The 14,129-nt window shown below is 39.9% G+C and overlaps 1 protein-coding gene across 9 annotated transcripts in view; it reads right to left on the bottom strand.

Moving 5' to 3' along the window:
* The window catches only part of PIGN (phosphatidylinositol glycan anchor biosynthesis class N), a 112,668-nt gene that overhangs the window by 12,778 nt on the left and 85,761 nt on the right, over nt 1-14,129 (bottom strand). For 8 of the 9 annotated variants that reach the window (XR_016465033.1, XM_090137039.1, XM_031589254.2 and 5 more), the window contains 3 exons: nt 12,780-12,853; nt 9,847-9,889; nt 7,974-8,026 (listed from right to left, as the gene is read on the bottom strand). Coding sequence is in view for 8 of the 9 variants with exons in the window: in XM_090137039.1 (XP_089993165.1) it covers nt 7,974-8,026; nt 9,847-9,889; nt 12,780-12,853 (170 nt within the window). In the remaining variant the exon portion in view is untranslated. The remainder of the gene's footprint in view (nt 1-7,973; nt 8,027-9,846; nt 9,890-12,779; nt 12,854-14,129) is intronic. The other variant, XM_090137043.1, reaches the window with a different exon arrangement.

Here is a 14,129-nt window from a genome sequence, read left to right as displayed (position 1 = left end):
AACATTTCTTCATAGGAGAGGTGTTCCAGACCTTTGCTCATCTTTGTGGCAATCTGTTCCTCCAGATCTGTTCCAACAACTCCATGCCTTTCTTGTGCTGGGGGCCCCGGCCTGGATGCAGTAGACCCATTTGGACCTCACAAGGACAGAGCAGAGGGGGACAATCACCCCTCTTGACCTGCTGACCACCTCTTTTGATGCAGCCCAGATGCAGTTGGCTTTCTGGGCCTTCTCTGCAGGGCTGCTCTCAATGAGTCCTCCCAGTCTGTACTCACATCTTAGATTGCCCCAAACTAAGTGCAACACCTTCCACTTGGCATTGTTGAACTCCACTAAGTTCACAACAGCCCACTTCTCAAGACTATCCAGGTGCCTTTCAATAGCATTCCATCCTTCTGTTGTATCATTCAGCTTCGTGTCATCAGCAAGGTTGCTGAGGCTACACTCTATCTCACTGTCTATGTCACTGATAAAGATGCTGAAGAGCACCAGATCCAAGACAACACCTTGCAATTGGCCTCTATAGAGCCACTGACTATAACCTTCTGGCTGCCATCTCCCTCATGACGCCAGAATGCATGCCCAATCCTTGGCCCAAAAGACTTATATGTGTTCACTCTCATCAGGTGATCTCAAACTCTGCTTCCACTGAGAGGGATTTTCGCCCCCAACATCCACCTAGAGGTTCAGGAACATGAAAGATGAGAGATGTGGGAGAGCTGATTGAGGCAAAAAACTCGTTGAATAGCTCAGCCTTCTCCATACCTGCTCTTGCCAGTTCTCTCTTCCCACTTATCAGAGGAGGTACACTCTCCTTGGCCTTTCTCTTCTGACCCATTTACCTACAGAATCCCTTCTTGTTATTCTTTGCATCCCCTGTCAAGTTCAGTTCCATCTGTGCCTTGTCTTTCCTAAACCCTTCTATACACATCCAGACATCATCCCTGTATTCCTTCCAGGCCACACATCCCTGCTTCCACTGCCAATGCATTTCCTTCTCACACCTCACTTTGACCAACAGGTCCTTGTTCAGCCATGCCAGCTTCCTGTCTCCTCTGCTTCATTTCAAAATACATGGGAATGGAGAGCTCTTGTCTTCTACAAAAGGTGTCTTTAAGGAGTTGCCATCTCTGCTCATTTTCTTTATCCCTAAGGACAGCTGCCCAGGGGATCTCCCTTATTAATTCCTTAATCAAATGAAATTTCACTTTTTTGAAGTTCAGGGTTCCGACTCTGCTCTTTGCCAGGCCCATATTCCTCAAGATCACAAACTCAGCCAGGACATGAGCACTGCAGCCTGGACTACCTCCAGTCTTAACTCCTTTAATAAGTTCCTCTGCATTGGTAAGCACTAGGCCCATAACGTTTCACCTCTGGTCGGTTTGTCTAACATCTGGACCAGGAACCTCCTGGATTGCTTACAGCTTGCCATGTTGCTTTTTCAGCATACATCTGAAATCCCCCATCATTAGTTCTGTCAGTAAGTCCAGCCAGTTTGCTGCCCAGAGCACTCTTGCCCCACCTGGTCATGTCTGCCCCTTCCAGCATCAACATACTCAGCTTCTTGAAGGTGTGTCTGAGATCACAACACTTCAGCCTAGAGTTTCAATGAAACATTGCTGCAGTCATCTGCATCAGAGCATCCAGAGCCACTAGTGTAGATGTTTGTTTATTCCTGGGACTACTGAAGATACTAGACACTCTGACATGAGAGATATTGATGTCTCCACTATTCCAAAGCAGATGGTTCCTTAGGACGAGCAGGGTAACTTCAGACTTGATGAAGCCTGAGTTTATTTAGAAAAAAGGATTGCAAAGAGTACTTGCAGGTTTAATGATCTGGAATTTCTGCCTGAGGACTCATTCTGTTTGACAGTTTAGCCACAGAAGAGCAGTAAAGCTCGTAACTGATGCTATCAATCCTCACGACCCCAAGATTGTGACAATCTTGGCACTAGCGTAGTGTAATTTAGTCCTGTGAAGCAGAGAAGCACTGGCTCTTAACAAAGCTTGGCCACTAACCAGTGTGAGAGAATAAAAGTAATCCAAAAGTTCACTAATGAGCAGGAGCTCTTCTGCAGCCAGGATATAAGCAACCAAAGGAACTGATCTGAACAAAGGGTAGAAAATGCTGAAAGTAACTCGACTCATGCTATAAGATTCTTCTGTTTCTGTTGAGTCTGATTATAATCTTCTCACAAATACCTTGTCCCAAATGCATACATTTAAGTAATCAGTTCCAAAAATCCACCAGCACAAATATGCCCACAATTCAGCAAGCGCAATCCATCCCAACACCCTGCAGCTTGCATCTGTCAGCTCTCACCTGTACGCAGTGAAACTGACAATACTCCCTGCTGTGAATGAGTGAAGATTTAAACAGTCAGACAGTAGCTATCTTTCCTACGTCCCTTTCCTACAAACATCTCCATCTCTAGCTCTAGCTAAGCAGAGCAGCACAGCTACAGGAGCCCAACGTTCACTCTGTTCTGTGGGGAATGTACAAAATCACACAGCAAAAGCACGAAGTTGTGCACACGCTTTCAGCTGGTTGGTGCACTTTGGACTTCACAACTCACAATGTATTTGTGATTATCCATGTGTTGTGCGCACAACTCCCTCCAGAACAGCCCTCGGAAGTTCACCTGGGTGTGCTGCACTCTGTCCAAGTTTCAGTGCTCTATGGGAAAGGACATAATGCTGCCAACAAAGTCAAATCCTCACTGCAGTTGTTTTCACAGTGTAACGTGCCCTGGGGAACTGTACAAGCACTACAGGTACAGAAGCTTGCATAGTATTAAGGAAACAGCCACTCTGATGAACAGCTGTGTGGTTTAATGCATGATGCACTACCGTTAACACCTCAGCTTTTCTATTCACATGGCACCAAAATTTTAGTTTTTCACATAGGTAAAAAACAATACTTACATTTTAGCCTGAAAATCTGAAATCTGAAAATCTGAAGTCAAACGAGGGCCCTGCTTTTATTCCTACAGATACCCTGAGACAGCCATCAGAGGATAAGCTGTTGCTGAAGACTTGCTGCCATCAGCACAGTACTTGCACAGACATCTGATTTCCCCTCTGCCCTTTAAGAAGCTTTACCAGATGTGAGTGCTCATGAACTATATATAGGGACATAAGAGAGGTTTTCTCAAAGTAAAAAGACTCTGCAAACTCCACTTAGTTACCTGTCAGGGATGGGTCCTTCAGGCTTTTATGAAGAATAGAGTGCCACACACATTTTTCTCTTGCTATACTCCACAAGGTTGAATAGCTACACTCCTTTATCAAAATATCAGACATAAAGAATAAAGAAAAATGTATATATTATGGCACAGAGCACAATTAGAAGCAATTTCAGTCAACTTGTCATTTAACTGCAAACAGCCAGCATCTCTGGGGCTATCAGCACTTGTACCGCAGTGCCCGCAGGCAGCTCTGCTTGGTAAATTAGTTCTCAGACTGGGGTAATGTTGTAATTAAACAAACAAACAAAGCAAGACTCTTACAGGTACATACCACAACAGCAGTGTGGAAAACTTGATCCCTGGAACACAGAACACTCTTGCCTGGATCTGTAGTTACAGTGAAACAGGTAATTCTCAAAAAGAACTTCCTTCATCAGAACTCAAATCTCAGCTAACAAAACAGTGTGATTCTAGGCTCCTGTCAAGTTTGACCCATGTGGATAAAGGGAATATGTCAAGCACAGTGGAGCTGCAGCAGGGGCAATTGTTATGAAGAACAGGAGATGGGCAGGAAAAGGGAATGGTAAAAGAAACAATAGCTGGTGTAGGGGAACATGGATTAAGGTAAGGCAGCACCATTCAACAGAAAGGTGACTGCTCTACATATGGATCAAGGTGAGCAGGCAACGCTAGTGCTAACAAAATCTGGTATCCCAGAGGCATATTTTAGTCACAAGTAAGTAGAAAGAGACTATATGAGGTAATATCCTCTCTTGGCTTTGCTTGTGCCTGTGTATATTCGTAAGATTACCAATCCAAGAAAAGAAGAATCAAATATCACTAGAAAAGGAGCAAAAGTAACCTTGCATCAAACCATGCCGCTTCTCTCAAGTCACGCTAACTTCTGCCATGGCAGACCTGACTGAAAACTGGGAAGACAGAGTAAGTTACTCGGGACTGAATTAGAACAAGTAGAACAAAGTAACTCACACAGGGACTTGGATAAGCTCTTTCTAAAAGAGTTTGAGGACTTTATCTTTACATGATGTGCTGCTTTCATTAAATGCTTGGGTTGGAGGATACCTTAAAGCCCACCAGCCCCAGCCCGGTGCCATGGGCAGGGCTGCCACCACCAGCTCAGGCTGCCAAGAGCCCCATCCAACCTGGCCAAAGCTTCTCTGGGCAGCTGTGCCACTGCCTCATTTTAGGGATTGTTGGTAAACATTATTTTCCTCCTAGATCCAAGACCTTTGTTTAATGATCAGACCTAGAACACACCTATCACAAAACTGAAACTGTTTCTACTATGCAAAAACATAAACTACTTGATCTATCTTCTTATCTAGAAGCTTTATGTCCACTGACCTTTGAAACTGCAGAAGTGCAGTTCAGATTGTACTCATCTCTATATCTTCCAGCAACTGATATAAAAAGATTCGGAAAGTAGTACAGTGGATGAAACTATATAATACTGTCACATAAAGAAGTTTCAAGGGTTTATCTTTACCATCTGTTTAAAGAGCCATCTACGAACTGCATATACTATATAGCTATAGTATGTTTTAAAGGCTATATACCTCAATTTTTAGAGCTAGACAGATAAAACAATTTTTAAGCCATGGAGAAATCTATTTTAGTGTCAAAGAAGCTGAAAAGCTATCTATTCCATTTATCTGTTATTCAAAAATATAAGAATCTGTCTGAAACTTCCCATGATCATGTACTAAGTAGTAACAAATCAGAAGTATTGGGAAAACTGCATTCTTGTATCTATGAAATGTGAGTTCTTCTACAGCTTATGATACAATTTAGGGTTACCCCAAAACATACAGGGTAAGGTTAGCAGATCTCAGAAGCTTGCATAACCAACTGCTATGAATTCTACGTTCGCTGCAAGATTACACCCTGTTCTTACATCTACACAACAAAAAAATCTCTGAAAAATAAGTCCGTGCTGATTTTAGTACCACCATTAAGCAGAGGGGCTTGAACACTTTCTAAGAAGCCATAAATAGTTGTGGTAATTCATAATTTCCTGAGAAGAGGAAATCAATGGCAGGTTTATGATTTACTGAATGTGGTACTACATGACTGTATGTTAGGTGTACTGTTTTTCAGCATTTCATTAATGGTCTGGAAGAAAGGGAAAAGTAAAAATGTCTTGCCATTGACAGACAATACTTGAAAGGTATGTTATATTCAACTGGAAGAATAAAGATGTTGTTAAGGCATCTATGAGGCACTGAGATGCAACAGCCAGGAGTGAAATTAAAAGACAAAAATGTATCAGTTAAGCAAGCATAAACTACTTCCAAACAATAAGAGAGATCCCTCAGGAAACAAAACACCACCATAAGATAGCAATGAAACTCTTTTTTTTTTTCCCTGAGGTTTTTAAAATCAGATTTTACATATGAAAATAGTGAGCACCGCTATTGAAAAACCCAGGTATTACCTAATGAGCATTTCCCACTGAACTTGCATATTCTTACTGAGACTACATTCAAAAATTTTGAGGTGTGGTAATTAGAAAATTCAGAGAACTCTATCATCACAAAAAAGAATGAGTGGAAATATATATCGGAAACTTTCCAAATGCAAGATATACAGCATTTCAGAGGATTTCAAAGGAACTAATCTCTTGCTATTCACTAGGCAAATAAATTGCTGCTTTTCTACTCTGATCTCAATAATCTCGTAAAGTAGTAATCTAAAATGAACCTGAAAACTGTATCCCCATCCTATCAGTGCCACGAGAAAAAAAAAAAGGGAAAAGAAAAAGCTGTCAAGACCCGTCCTTAAGGGTGCTTCTATTCTTTGTTCCATGACATTCCACACAGGTTTTGCTGAGATAAAAATGGCTGGAGAAAAAACAACCACCATTTCCTTAACTGACTCAGTCTTCTCAGGAAAATTTTGGCAACATCTAAAATGTCAGCTGTGAGGGGATATTTTCAGACCTTGCTGTCAAAGCAACAACAGACAACACTGCAAGAGGAATGCCACAGAGCTGTCACAGGGACTGTAAGAAGAGGACAGGAAAGAGCCATGTTAGTATCTCTCTCCCACTGATTTTGGGAATTGCCCAAAACCCCACGAAGCTCATTTTTCAGGAATAAACAAAAAAGAATCTTCTACTGTTGCCCGCTGATTTTGCAAAGCTTGAGGATCACATGTTGACAAATCTGCTCAGGTTCAGGGGTCAGAACACTGCTCATGCTAGGGAAGACAGAAACTGCTTCAGTTCTGCCTAAAGCTTCACCTTTTTTCTAATGCAGCCAAGTCAGTTTTAACTTATGTTCCCACGCACACACACAATATACATAGAGAGACTACAGTATAATAACGTAGGTTGTGAAGTCAAGCACTCAAAAGTGAATTAATGACAAATTTAAGGCTGCCAGAGCATTGTGCATTACCACATTAAAATTTAATCACAAACACTTTTTCAAAAGAATTCTTCCAACGCTTTCTTCAGTGCTCAAACACACATTGAGAGGCAGAAATACATATGTATGTAATAGGCTCCCCTGAGCTCTCAGGAACAAAGTGTACCTCCAGCTGAAACAGATCCAACAATCTATCCCAGGTGTAAATCGCTATGCTATGAAGACTGTACATCAGAAACAAAGTTTTTGGTTACTTGTGACTTTTTTTGTTTTTGCTTGTCAACTCCCAATTGGAAAGCTTCTTGCTCAGTTAAGCAGAGCTCTTCTGAGGTCTTTAATATCCTTATTAAAGTACACAGGAATTCAGCCAAAGGATGAGGCCAACTGACTTACCGCAAACTGACAGCAAGAAGGAAGTGTGATGATGTTAAAGCACTGTTTCCGTTATTTGATCTAACTCAACCTCCTCCCATTAGGAACTCTCAAAACATATAAGCAGGAATTTCAATTTCCAAAAGGAAACAGGCAGAAGGTGTGGATGCAAGTTTGTATATGCATGCATGTGCCTGAAGAAGCACGGGGCTCAGCAATGCACAGGGTAAACACAGACCAAACAGAGTATTAACAATGAATCAATATTCAACTTCTCTTTAAATTACATTTTCAAGTTACCAGATTAGCTGGATTATTCTGTACATATTCCCTTCTAAATTTATTACAGAATATAATCTCCCACAACCCAGGGAAGCTAAGTCTGAGATCTATTTGTTATTTCTGTGCAACTCGCAAATAGAAATGCATACCTGATGATGTATGCTGTAGGACTTCACTGTTCAGAACGCATTCGCTTGCTGTAACTGTGATTTGTATGTTTAAATGCTACAGATTTATTCTCCCTGAGCTGATGGTAGGATTAATTGAAGCGTTGGTACCCACCAACATACTTGCAAAATGTTCATTAATTCATGGTAGATCTTATATGGAAGTTTAACCAGATTTAAGATAATTAACAACTTTGACAAATTACGACTTTAACAGTAATTAAAACTAATTACAGTGCAAATCAGTAATTAAGATATTTTTTGTGTAATTATTGTTCTTTAGGAATAAAACAAATACTGCTGACAGATTTTTTGCCATGCTAGATTAATTGCCTATTCCATGTTGCTCTGGCACCGATTTTAAGACACAAGTTTTAGCTGGGGCTGTATCTACATGTGTATGTGGGTGTACGTGTGGAACACTCACATGCGTGCGCATCTGTTTTAAGTACAGGGATCAGCATTTGATTAAGGGGAGTAATTGGAAAAAATTACAAAGAGTTCGAGTAGATAAACAACAATATTAACCTCTGAGCCTTCTCAAAATGCAACAGAGGCAAAAAATACTGTACCTTGTTCCTATGTCAAGCCAGCTTCCATAATCTTTAACCAAAAAGAAAAAGTGCTAGGAAATAAAAGAACTCTCATTAGTACATCAACAGTGCACAATTTGAAATAAACTCAAAACCAATGTTTTCAGGTTGTTTACTCCAAGTTTCTAATTCAAGTAGAACAAGGGCAGGACCTTTCCAGGAATGCTCATTTGGACCAAACAGAAAAATACTCTAAGAGCCAGAAACAGACTTAACATGGTATCAAATAAGAGCAGTTAAAGATGGACCGAATTCTCTGTTTGCAAGAAGCAGAGATTACAACCAGATAACCTTTTCAATAAGTCAGTCCCCCTTGTTGCTTAAAATAACAGGTTCCCAAATAACAACTAGTATCAAAAAAGGTGTATACTGTTTTCATAGAAATCTGCCATAAATGTTGGGTAACTCCAACAGTTTCTCATCTGCAAAATGGCAATAAAGTCAGGAAAAGACAGAACTGAACTATTAGTGAATTCTGGCTTATGGTCACATGAAACACTTGGAAGATTCAAGACTACAAACTAATGTTTTTCCACTTCTTCTTCTGGTTTATACACACACAGTTCCTGCATATCACACCTCTTTGGTCAGACTTTCTTTGTACACCAACTATATACATACTAATTGTTTTAAAATCATTAAGTCAAAATAAGAGAATATGTGAGGTACAAGATACTGGGGCTTGCTACACACCACTACTTCACATATCCGTACTCTTCTTTTTAGACTGAGTCTATTAGAGAAATACTGAGTGTGATGTACAAATATTTTAATCCTTTTTCTATAAAAGTTATCAAAAATCAGTTTAGTAAAAAGACTTGCTTGGAATGAAGCAAAACTACACCTTCTCAATTTCTTACTCTACAGTCAAATTAGTCATTTGTTTTTGTATTTGCTGCTTTTCCCATAAAGTAAGATCCACAGATCACACTATATTGCACACTGCAATTTACGATGATACAATATCTGCAATACTCACATCAAAGTGGCTAAACTCAACCAGCATATATGAAGAGAAAACATGAGCTCTACCTGCTACTCTTAAACAATTTCTACTAATTTGATGATACTGTTGTGGTTTAACCCAGCAGATAGCTAAGCACCACCCAGTCATTTGCTCACTTTACCACCCCACTTCTCCCCTTTCCAGTGTGACTGGGGAGGGAATTGAAGAAAACAAAGTGGATCTCATGAATTGAGATATTAAGGGGTGCTACTTGCTAAGTTGAAGACAGTTAAAGGAGAACTACAAAAATGTACTTTCAATTTGTGAAAACTATACTGGGTTATTATTGTTCAGATTTAGGTTGTTTCATCTAGCTTTGATTGTGGACACAAACTGACTGAAGATTTCATTGATTAAGAGTTTATTATGAAGGGCACAACATTTCTTTTCTCAGATGTTGCAGCTCTCCTGGATTCTGGCTGGCAACATCAACAATGAAAATGATGCGTAACACATATTTTCCTTTGTGTCACTTTTTATAGGAAAAGTGGGGGGCCATGAGGAGAAGGCTCACATTCCTGAAAAATTAAGCCTGGCACAAAGCTAAAATTGATTTAAGCATTGCCTAAGAATTTGAATGGAAAGCACATGAAAACTCAGATTAAGTTGTTATTTCATTTTTGTCTCTTGCTATTATAAGAGCGTTATTTCTTGAGAAGCTTTAATTACATGAAATTCAAAGAGTGGTGACTGCAGGAGTGTTATCTCTAAATTACGTTGGGATTTCAATTCATTGCCCTAGCTGCAAAAACTTAGAAGCCTGAAACAAATTCAGATCCCTACATGGAGTTAGTAGAGCCCCCTTGGCTCCATCTTATTCGAAGAGAATGTGCAACAACAACTTACCAAAGCCATAATGTCTGAAATCACAAGAACAATGAGGAAAAGGCTGCAAAGAAAAAAACAGAACCAGACTATTATCCAACATACACGCCCACAGATGTTGCAAAGCCTACTAAAATCCCCACAAAGAAATTAAAATAAGATACAATTTTTTGTGCTTGCCTTTCAACCACTCAGCTACTTTTGCACTTATTAGAGAACTATTAAAATACATGACTAGAATATTTGGTATTTGTAATCCCACCCTGCTTGAAACAGACATTTCACATTAGCAGTTTCAATTTTGCAACAGAGAAACCTAACACGAGTCATTTAGCAGAGAATAAGAGCATGTTGGAAGCAGCGCCTGTCCATTTCTGACACTGGGAGCTCATGCACTAGCTAAGCCAAATAAAGCTGATTTAGAAGCTTGAGGATGGATTCAAGAGGGAATAAAACTGTTTTGAATAAGGAGATAACTGAGCTGACTGGTCCTACTCTGACATCCTCCCTGCTGAACAAAGTGCATGCCTCCTTTTCAGAGCTCTGGGCTCCCGTAAGCTCTTCAAGCAAGGCACAGCATTTTGGCGGCACACTCCCAGACTCCTGGGAGCCTGTCAGGCAGCAGGTTACTTCTGGGAAGTAGACTGCAGCCAATAAAATGAACCAGAAGGGAGCACGTAGAGCTATTTTTTTCCCCATTAACCTAATGTTCTTTTCATTAAACTATGTAAATCCTAAATTGCATGAAAGCAATTACTATAACCGGTTAAAACTAGTTTCTAGTTAATGACACTGAAGCAATGTAGCAAGAAGCTGACCCATTAGCAGAGAAGTCTTTAAGTATAATACAGCTAATTTGTCAGTAGTATCACCATAAATCCATGTAGCCTTTTTAGGGAAGAAGTGTCCTGCTGCATTCAATGAGCTCGTAGAGGGGGACACCCATACCAATGTCTTCTGATAAGAAAGGGATTCTGCTATTGCTTAAATCAGCTCTGTTTCATCAGTGAACTAGCATGCTACAAACCTACTGCATCTCAGACTCACTGAAAGGCCTCTTTCCTCTTACCTATGGCTCAGATCGGATGTTGCAATCTTGCACTGTCTAGGAATCACTCAGCTAGAGGGCTGTTTTCACAGGCAAGTTATAGGAACATTCTGACAGAATATTCTCCATGAACGGGGAAAAAAAAAAAAAAAGAAAAAAAAAAGAGTAATTCTTTTCTCTAAAAACTAGGAGTTTGGGAGCAATTTGTTGAAATCACAAAAATCTACTTTATGCCATTCTGAACTGCAGGAAACCTTTCACAAAGGAAGGACAACACTAATTTCAGTGTATGTTTATAACACTACAAAAACAAGATTGCTTCCTGCGATGCCTTAATTTAGCTAGCAGGGGCAGCAAGAACAATAATGAGAGTGCAGTACAGGCTCTGGGATGCACTGAGAATCAGAGCACAACCCCTCCAGAGAACTTGGGCACATCTTTGTGGTTTCTGTCTCATTCTCAAGCTGATGCTGTGGCAGTATCTTTGCTATTGTTACCTGAGCAGTTAAACAAAAAAAGCAAAAAATCCCAACCTCAGGTACAGCCACAGTTTCAGAGTTGTAAACATATACTTGTGCCACACAGTTTAAAAAGTTTATTTCATTTCGCCTCTCACACACACATGGACATTTCATAGAAGCTTGCAATAGCTCTGGCATCACAAGCTTTCGTAAGTAGGGAAACACTGACCTTTATGATGCCTGATCCCTATACATGTAAATTGCTAGCTGATCTTCTGAACAACCCCAGTTCCTCAATGCATGCTCCTATATCACCCTTAGTGAGGAAGGTGGATACCCCTCTTTGGAGGTTTCAGGGACAGCTCACACAGACTGCTTGCACAGCTGAGGCAGGAAAGGTTTAGTGGGTGAGCCTTGTGCTGTTCCTCCAAAGTCTGTCCTGGTCTAAGGTTGCCATGTACGTCCTAGTACTGTGTTGCATTGTAATAAGGAGACAACAGGCAGGGAACGGATGGGATGAGAACAAACTGAAAGGCACACGGTATCACAGTCAACATGGACAACTTCCTCCAGCTTAGCTGAGAAATACACAGTACAAAGTCACTGCAGTATCCTTGCCACTGTCAAGTGAGACCTTCAGTCAACCTCACACAAGATCCCACTAAGACAAATTCAAAACCAAATGGCTGACCAGGACCACCTCCATGTCAGCACCATGATGAGCAGAGGTTGGGTACTCTTCTCACACTCCCTCTAAAAAGTCTTTAGAGATGGAGAAAGAACTGGCAGTCATCTAGTCCTACTGCAAGGAAGAAATTATTTACTCAGAAGGCAGTGAGGCAGTGGCACAGCTGCCCAGAGAAGCTGTGGTGCGCCATCCCTGGACACGCTGAAGGGCAGGCTGGATGGGGCTCTGGGCAGCCTGATCTAGTGGACAGCAGCCCTGTCCATGGCAGGGGGGTGGGACTAGGTAGGTATTAAGGGACCTTCCAACCTAAGCCATACTTTTTTTTTTTTTTCCAAATGCTACTCACGATGAGGTCAGTGCTACAAAGCTCTGAATTGGTTACATTATAAATAGGTTATTTTTAAAATACTGCACTATTGGCAGAGTTGCAATATGAAACAAAAGTCAAACTTTAGGTTCTGCTCATTTTTCTACATTATGAGGAAAAAAGTGCTCCTTCTGTGTATTGTGAAGAAAGAATATTAAATATCATTGCTTCAGACAGAGCAAACACTTCCATTTATAATCATTTATCACAATGAAAAGAACTCCTGAGCTTGCAAAATTACTGAACAGAAAATACGAACCACATTAACAAGTAGAAATAACATTATAACCTGCTTTTTCTTTTAAATTTGGATAGAGATTTGACAATTTTGAATTCTTGCAGAATAGATTTGTAACCCTTACTAATGCAGAAATACAGCACTTACTGTACCTCTTAGATGACAGCTGTGTTGTGACTTGAACAGCTTCAAAAGCACATGCTACCAGAAGAAATGGTATTACAACCTGTTTAAAACACAAACAACATTTTGGTTTATAACCATATTTACAAAACAAACCTGGCAGGTTGTGGAAATATTTTCCAGATTTTGAAATTATCACAGAATGTGTATGTTAGAAAAACAAAATATTGGCAAGAAAAGGTGGAAACGCATTCTGCAGAAAGTATGCTTAATAAACAAACAGAAAATCCCTCCCATGGTTGTAGCTGAACTGCAGTAAAATGAACAATGAGGCAATATGGAAAACTGTAATTAAAACACCCTGATGATCCTCACTTCATTTAGCCCTTTCTTAGCACTGATGATAAATACTGCAGCAAGGCCAGAAGAAAAAACTGTTGAAATACAAGATTTCACGTGACAGATGCAGAGCTCCAAGCAAAGTAGAATAGGTCAATCTCAGCCATCAAAAATTAAGAAAAATATATCAGAATACGGCATGCATTCAGCAAGAGAAAAGTTCACACTGCCCTCCAAACCCAAATAAAGCAAATGAAAACAGTTCAGTAACTTAAGAAGAAAATAAAGTAAAAAAAGTTAGAAACATGAATGCTGCCTTTTGCTGCTTCCTAAGTTGACTTGCATTCCTTAAGTTAGATGTGTGAAAGCATCATGATTCTTACAGGCTAAAAGCTGTTCCCTAGGATCCAAAAGATTTTCACTGACCAGTGTCCTAAGTATAACTGTAACGTAAGTCTACTTTCCCGAGGACAGAAAAAGCAGACAGGCAGAGGCAGGAACTACTGCATATTTTAAAGAAATCTATGAATTCCCTATTTCCCTTCCTGTTTTTCTCTTTAGCTCTGCCTTGGGCAGATCAAAAAAGAGCTCTCACACCTTGCCTGTTAGCAAGAAGTGCAATCCAGTCTCTAACAAATCATTAAGATATTAAAAACATGTTAAAAATAGTACTCATTGTAAGAATGACAGCCTAATCAGGAAAGCACTCAAAGCTCGTACTTAATGTAATGTAGATAGATGAAACTAATAAAAGAAGTATATATTCTCTCAATGTTTCCATAGATATTATACCACAGGGAAAACTTACCATTTTAAAAAACAATTTAGAGGTCTTCTCAACATTTGAAACTTCCATCTTAATATAATCAACCAATCTAATGCCATTAAATTATACTTTCCATACAGTTTAGTTTCTTTCTTTTGGGAATCAGAATTTAGCTCTAGAAACATTATAAAGGCTGAAAGCTTCACACATGGATGAGAAGGTTAATGAAGCTCAAAGAAAGATATATGTTTTTGTAACTACTACGTACGTGATA

Source organism: Phasianus colchicus, chromosome 3 (assembly GCF_987193195.1).
Source record: "Phasianus colchicus chromosome 3, bPhaCol1.hap1.1, whole genome shotgun sequence".
Lineage (NCBI taxonomy): Eukaryota > Metazoa > Chordata > Aves > Galliformes > Phasianidae > Phasianus > Phasianus colchicus.
Note: the sequence above shows the minus strand (reverse complement) of the source record. Positions and strands in the feature narration are given on the sequence as shown.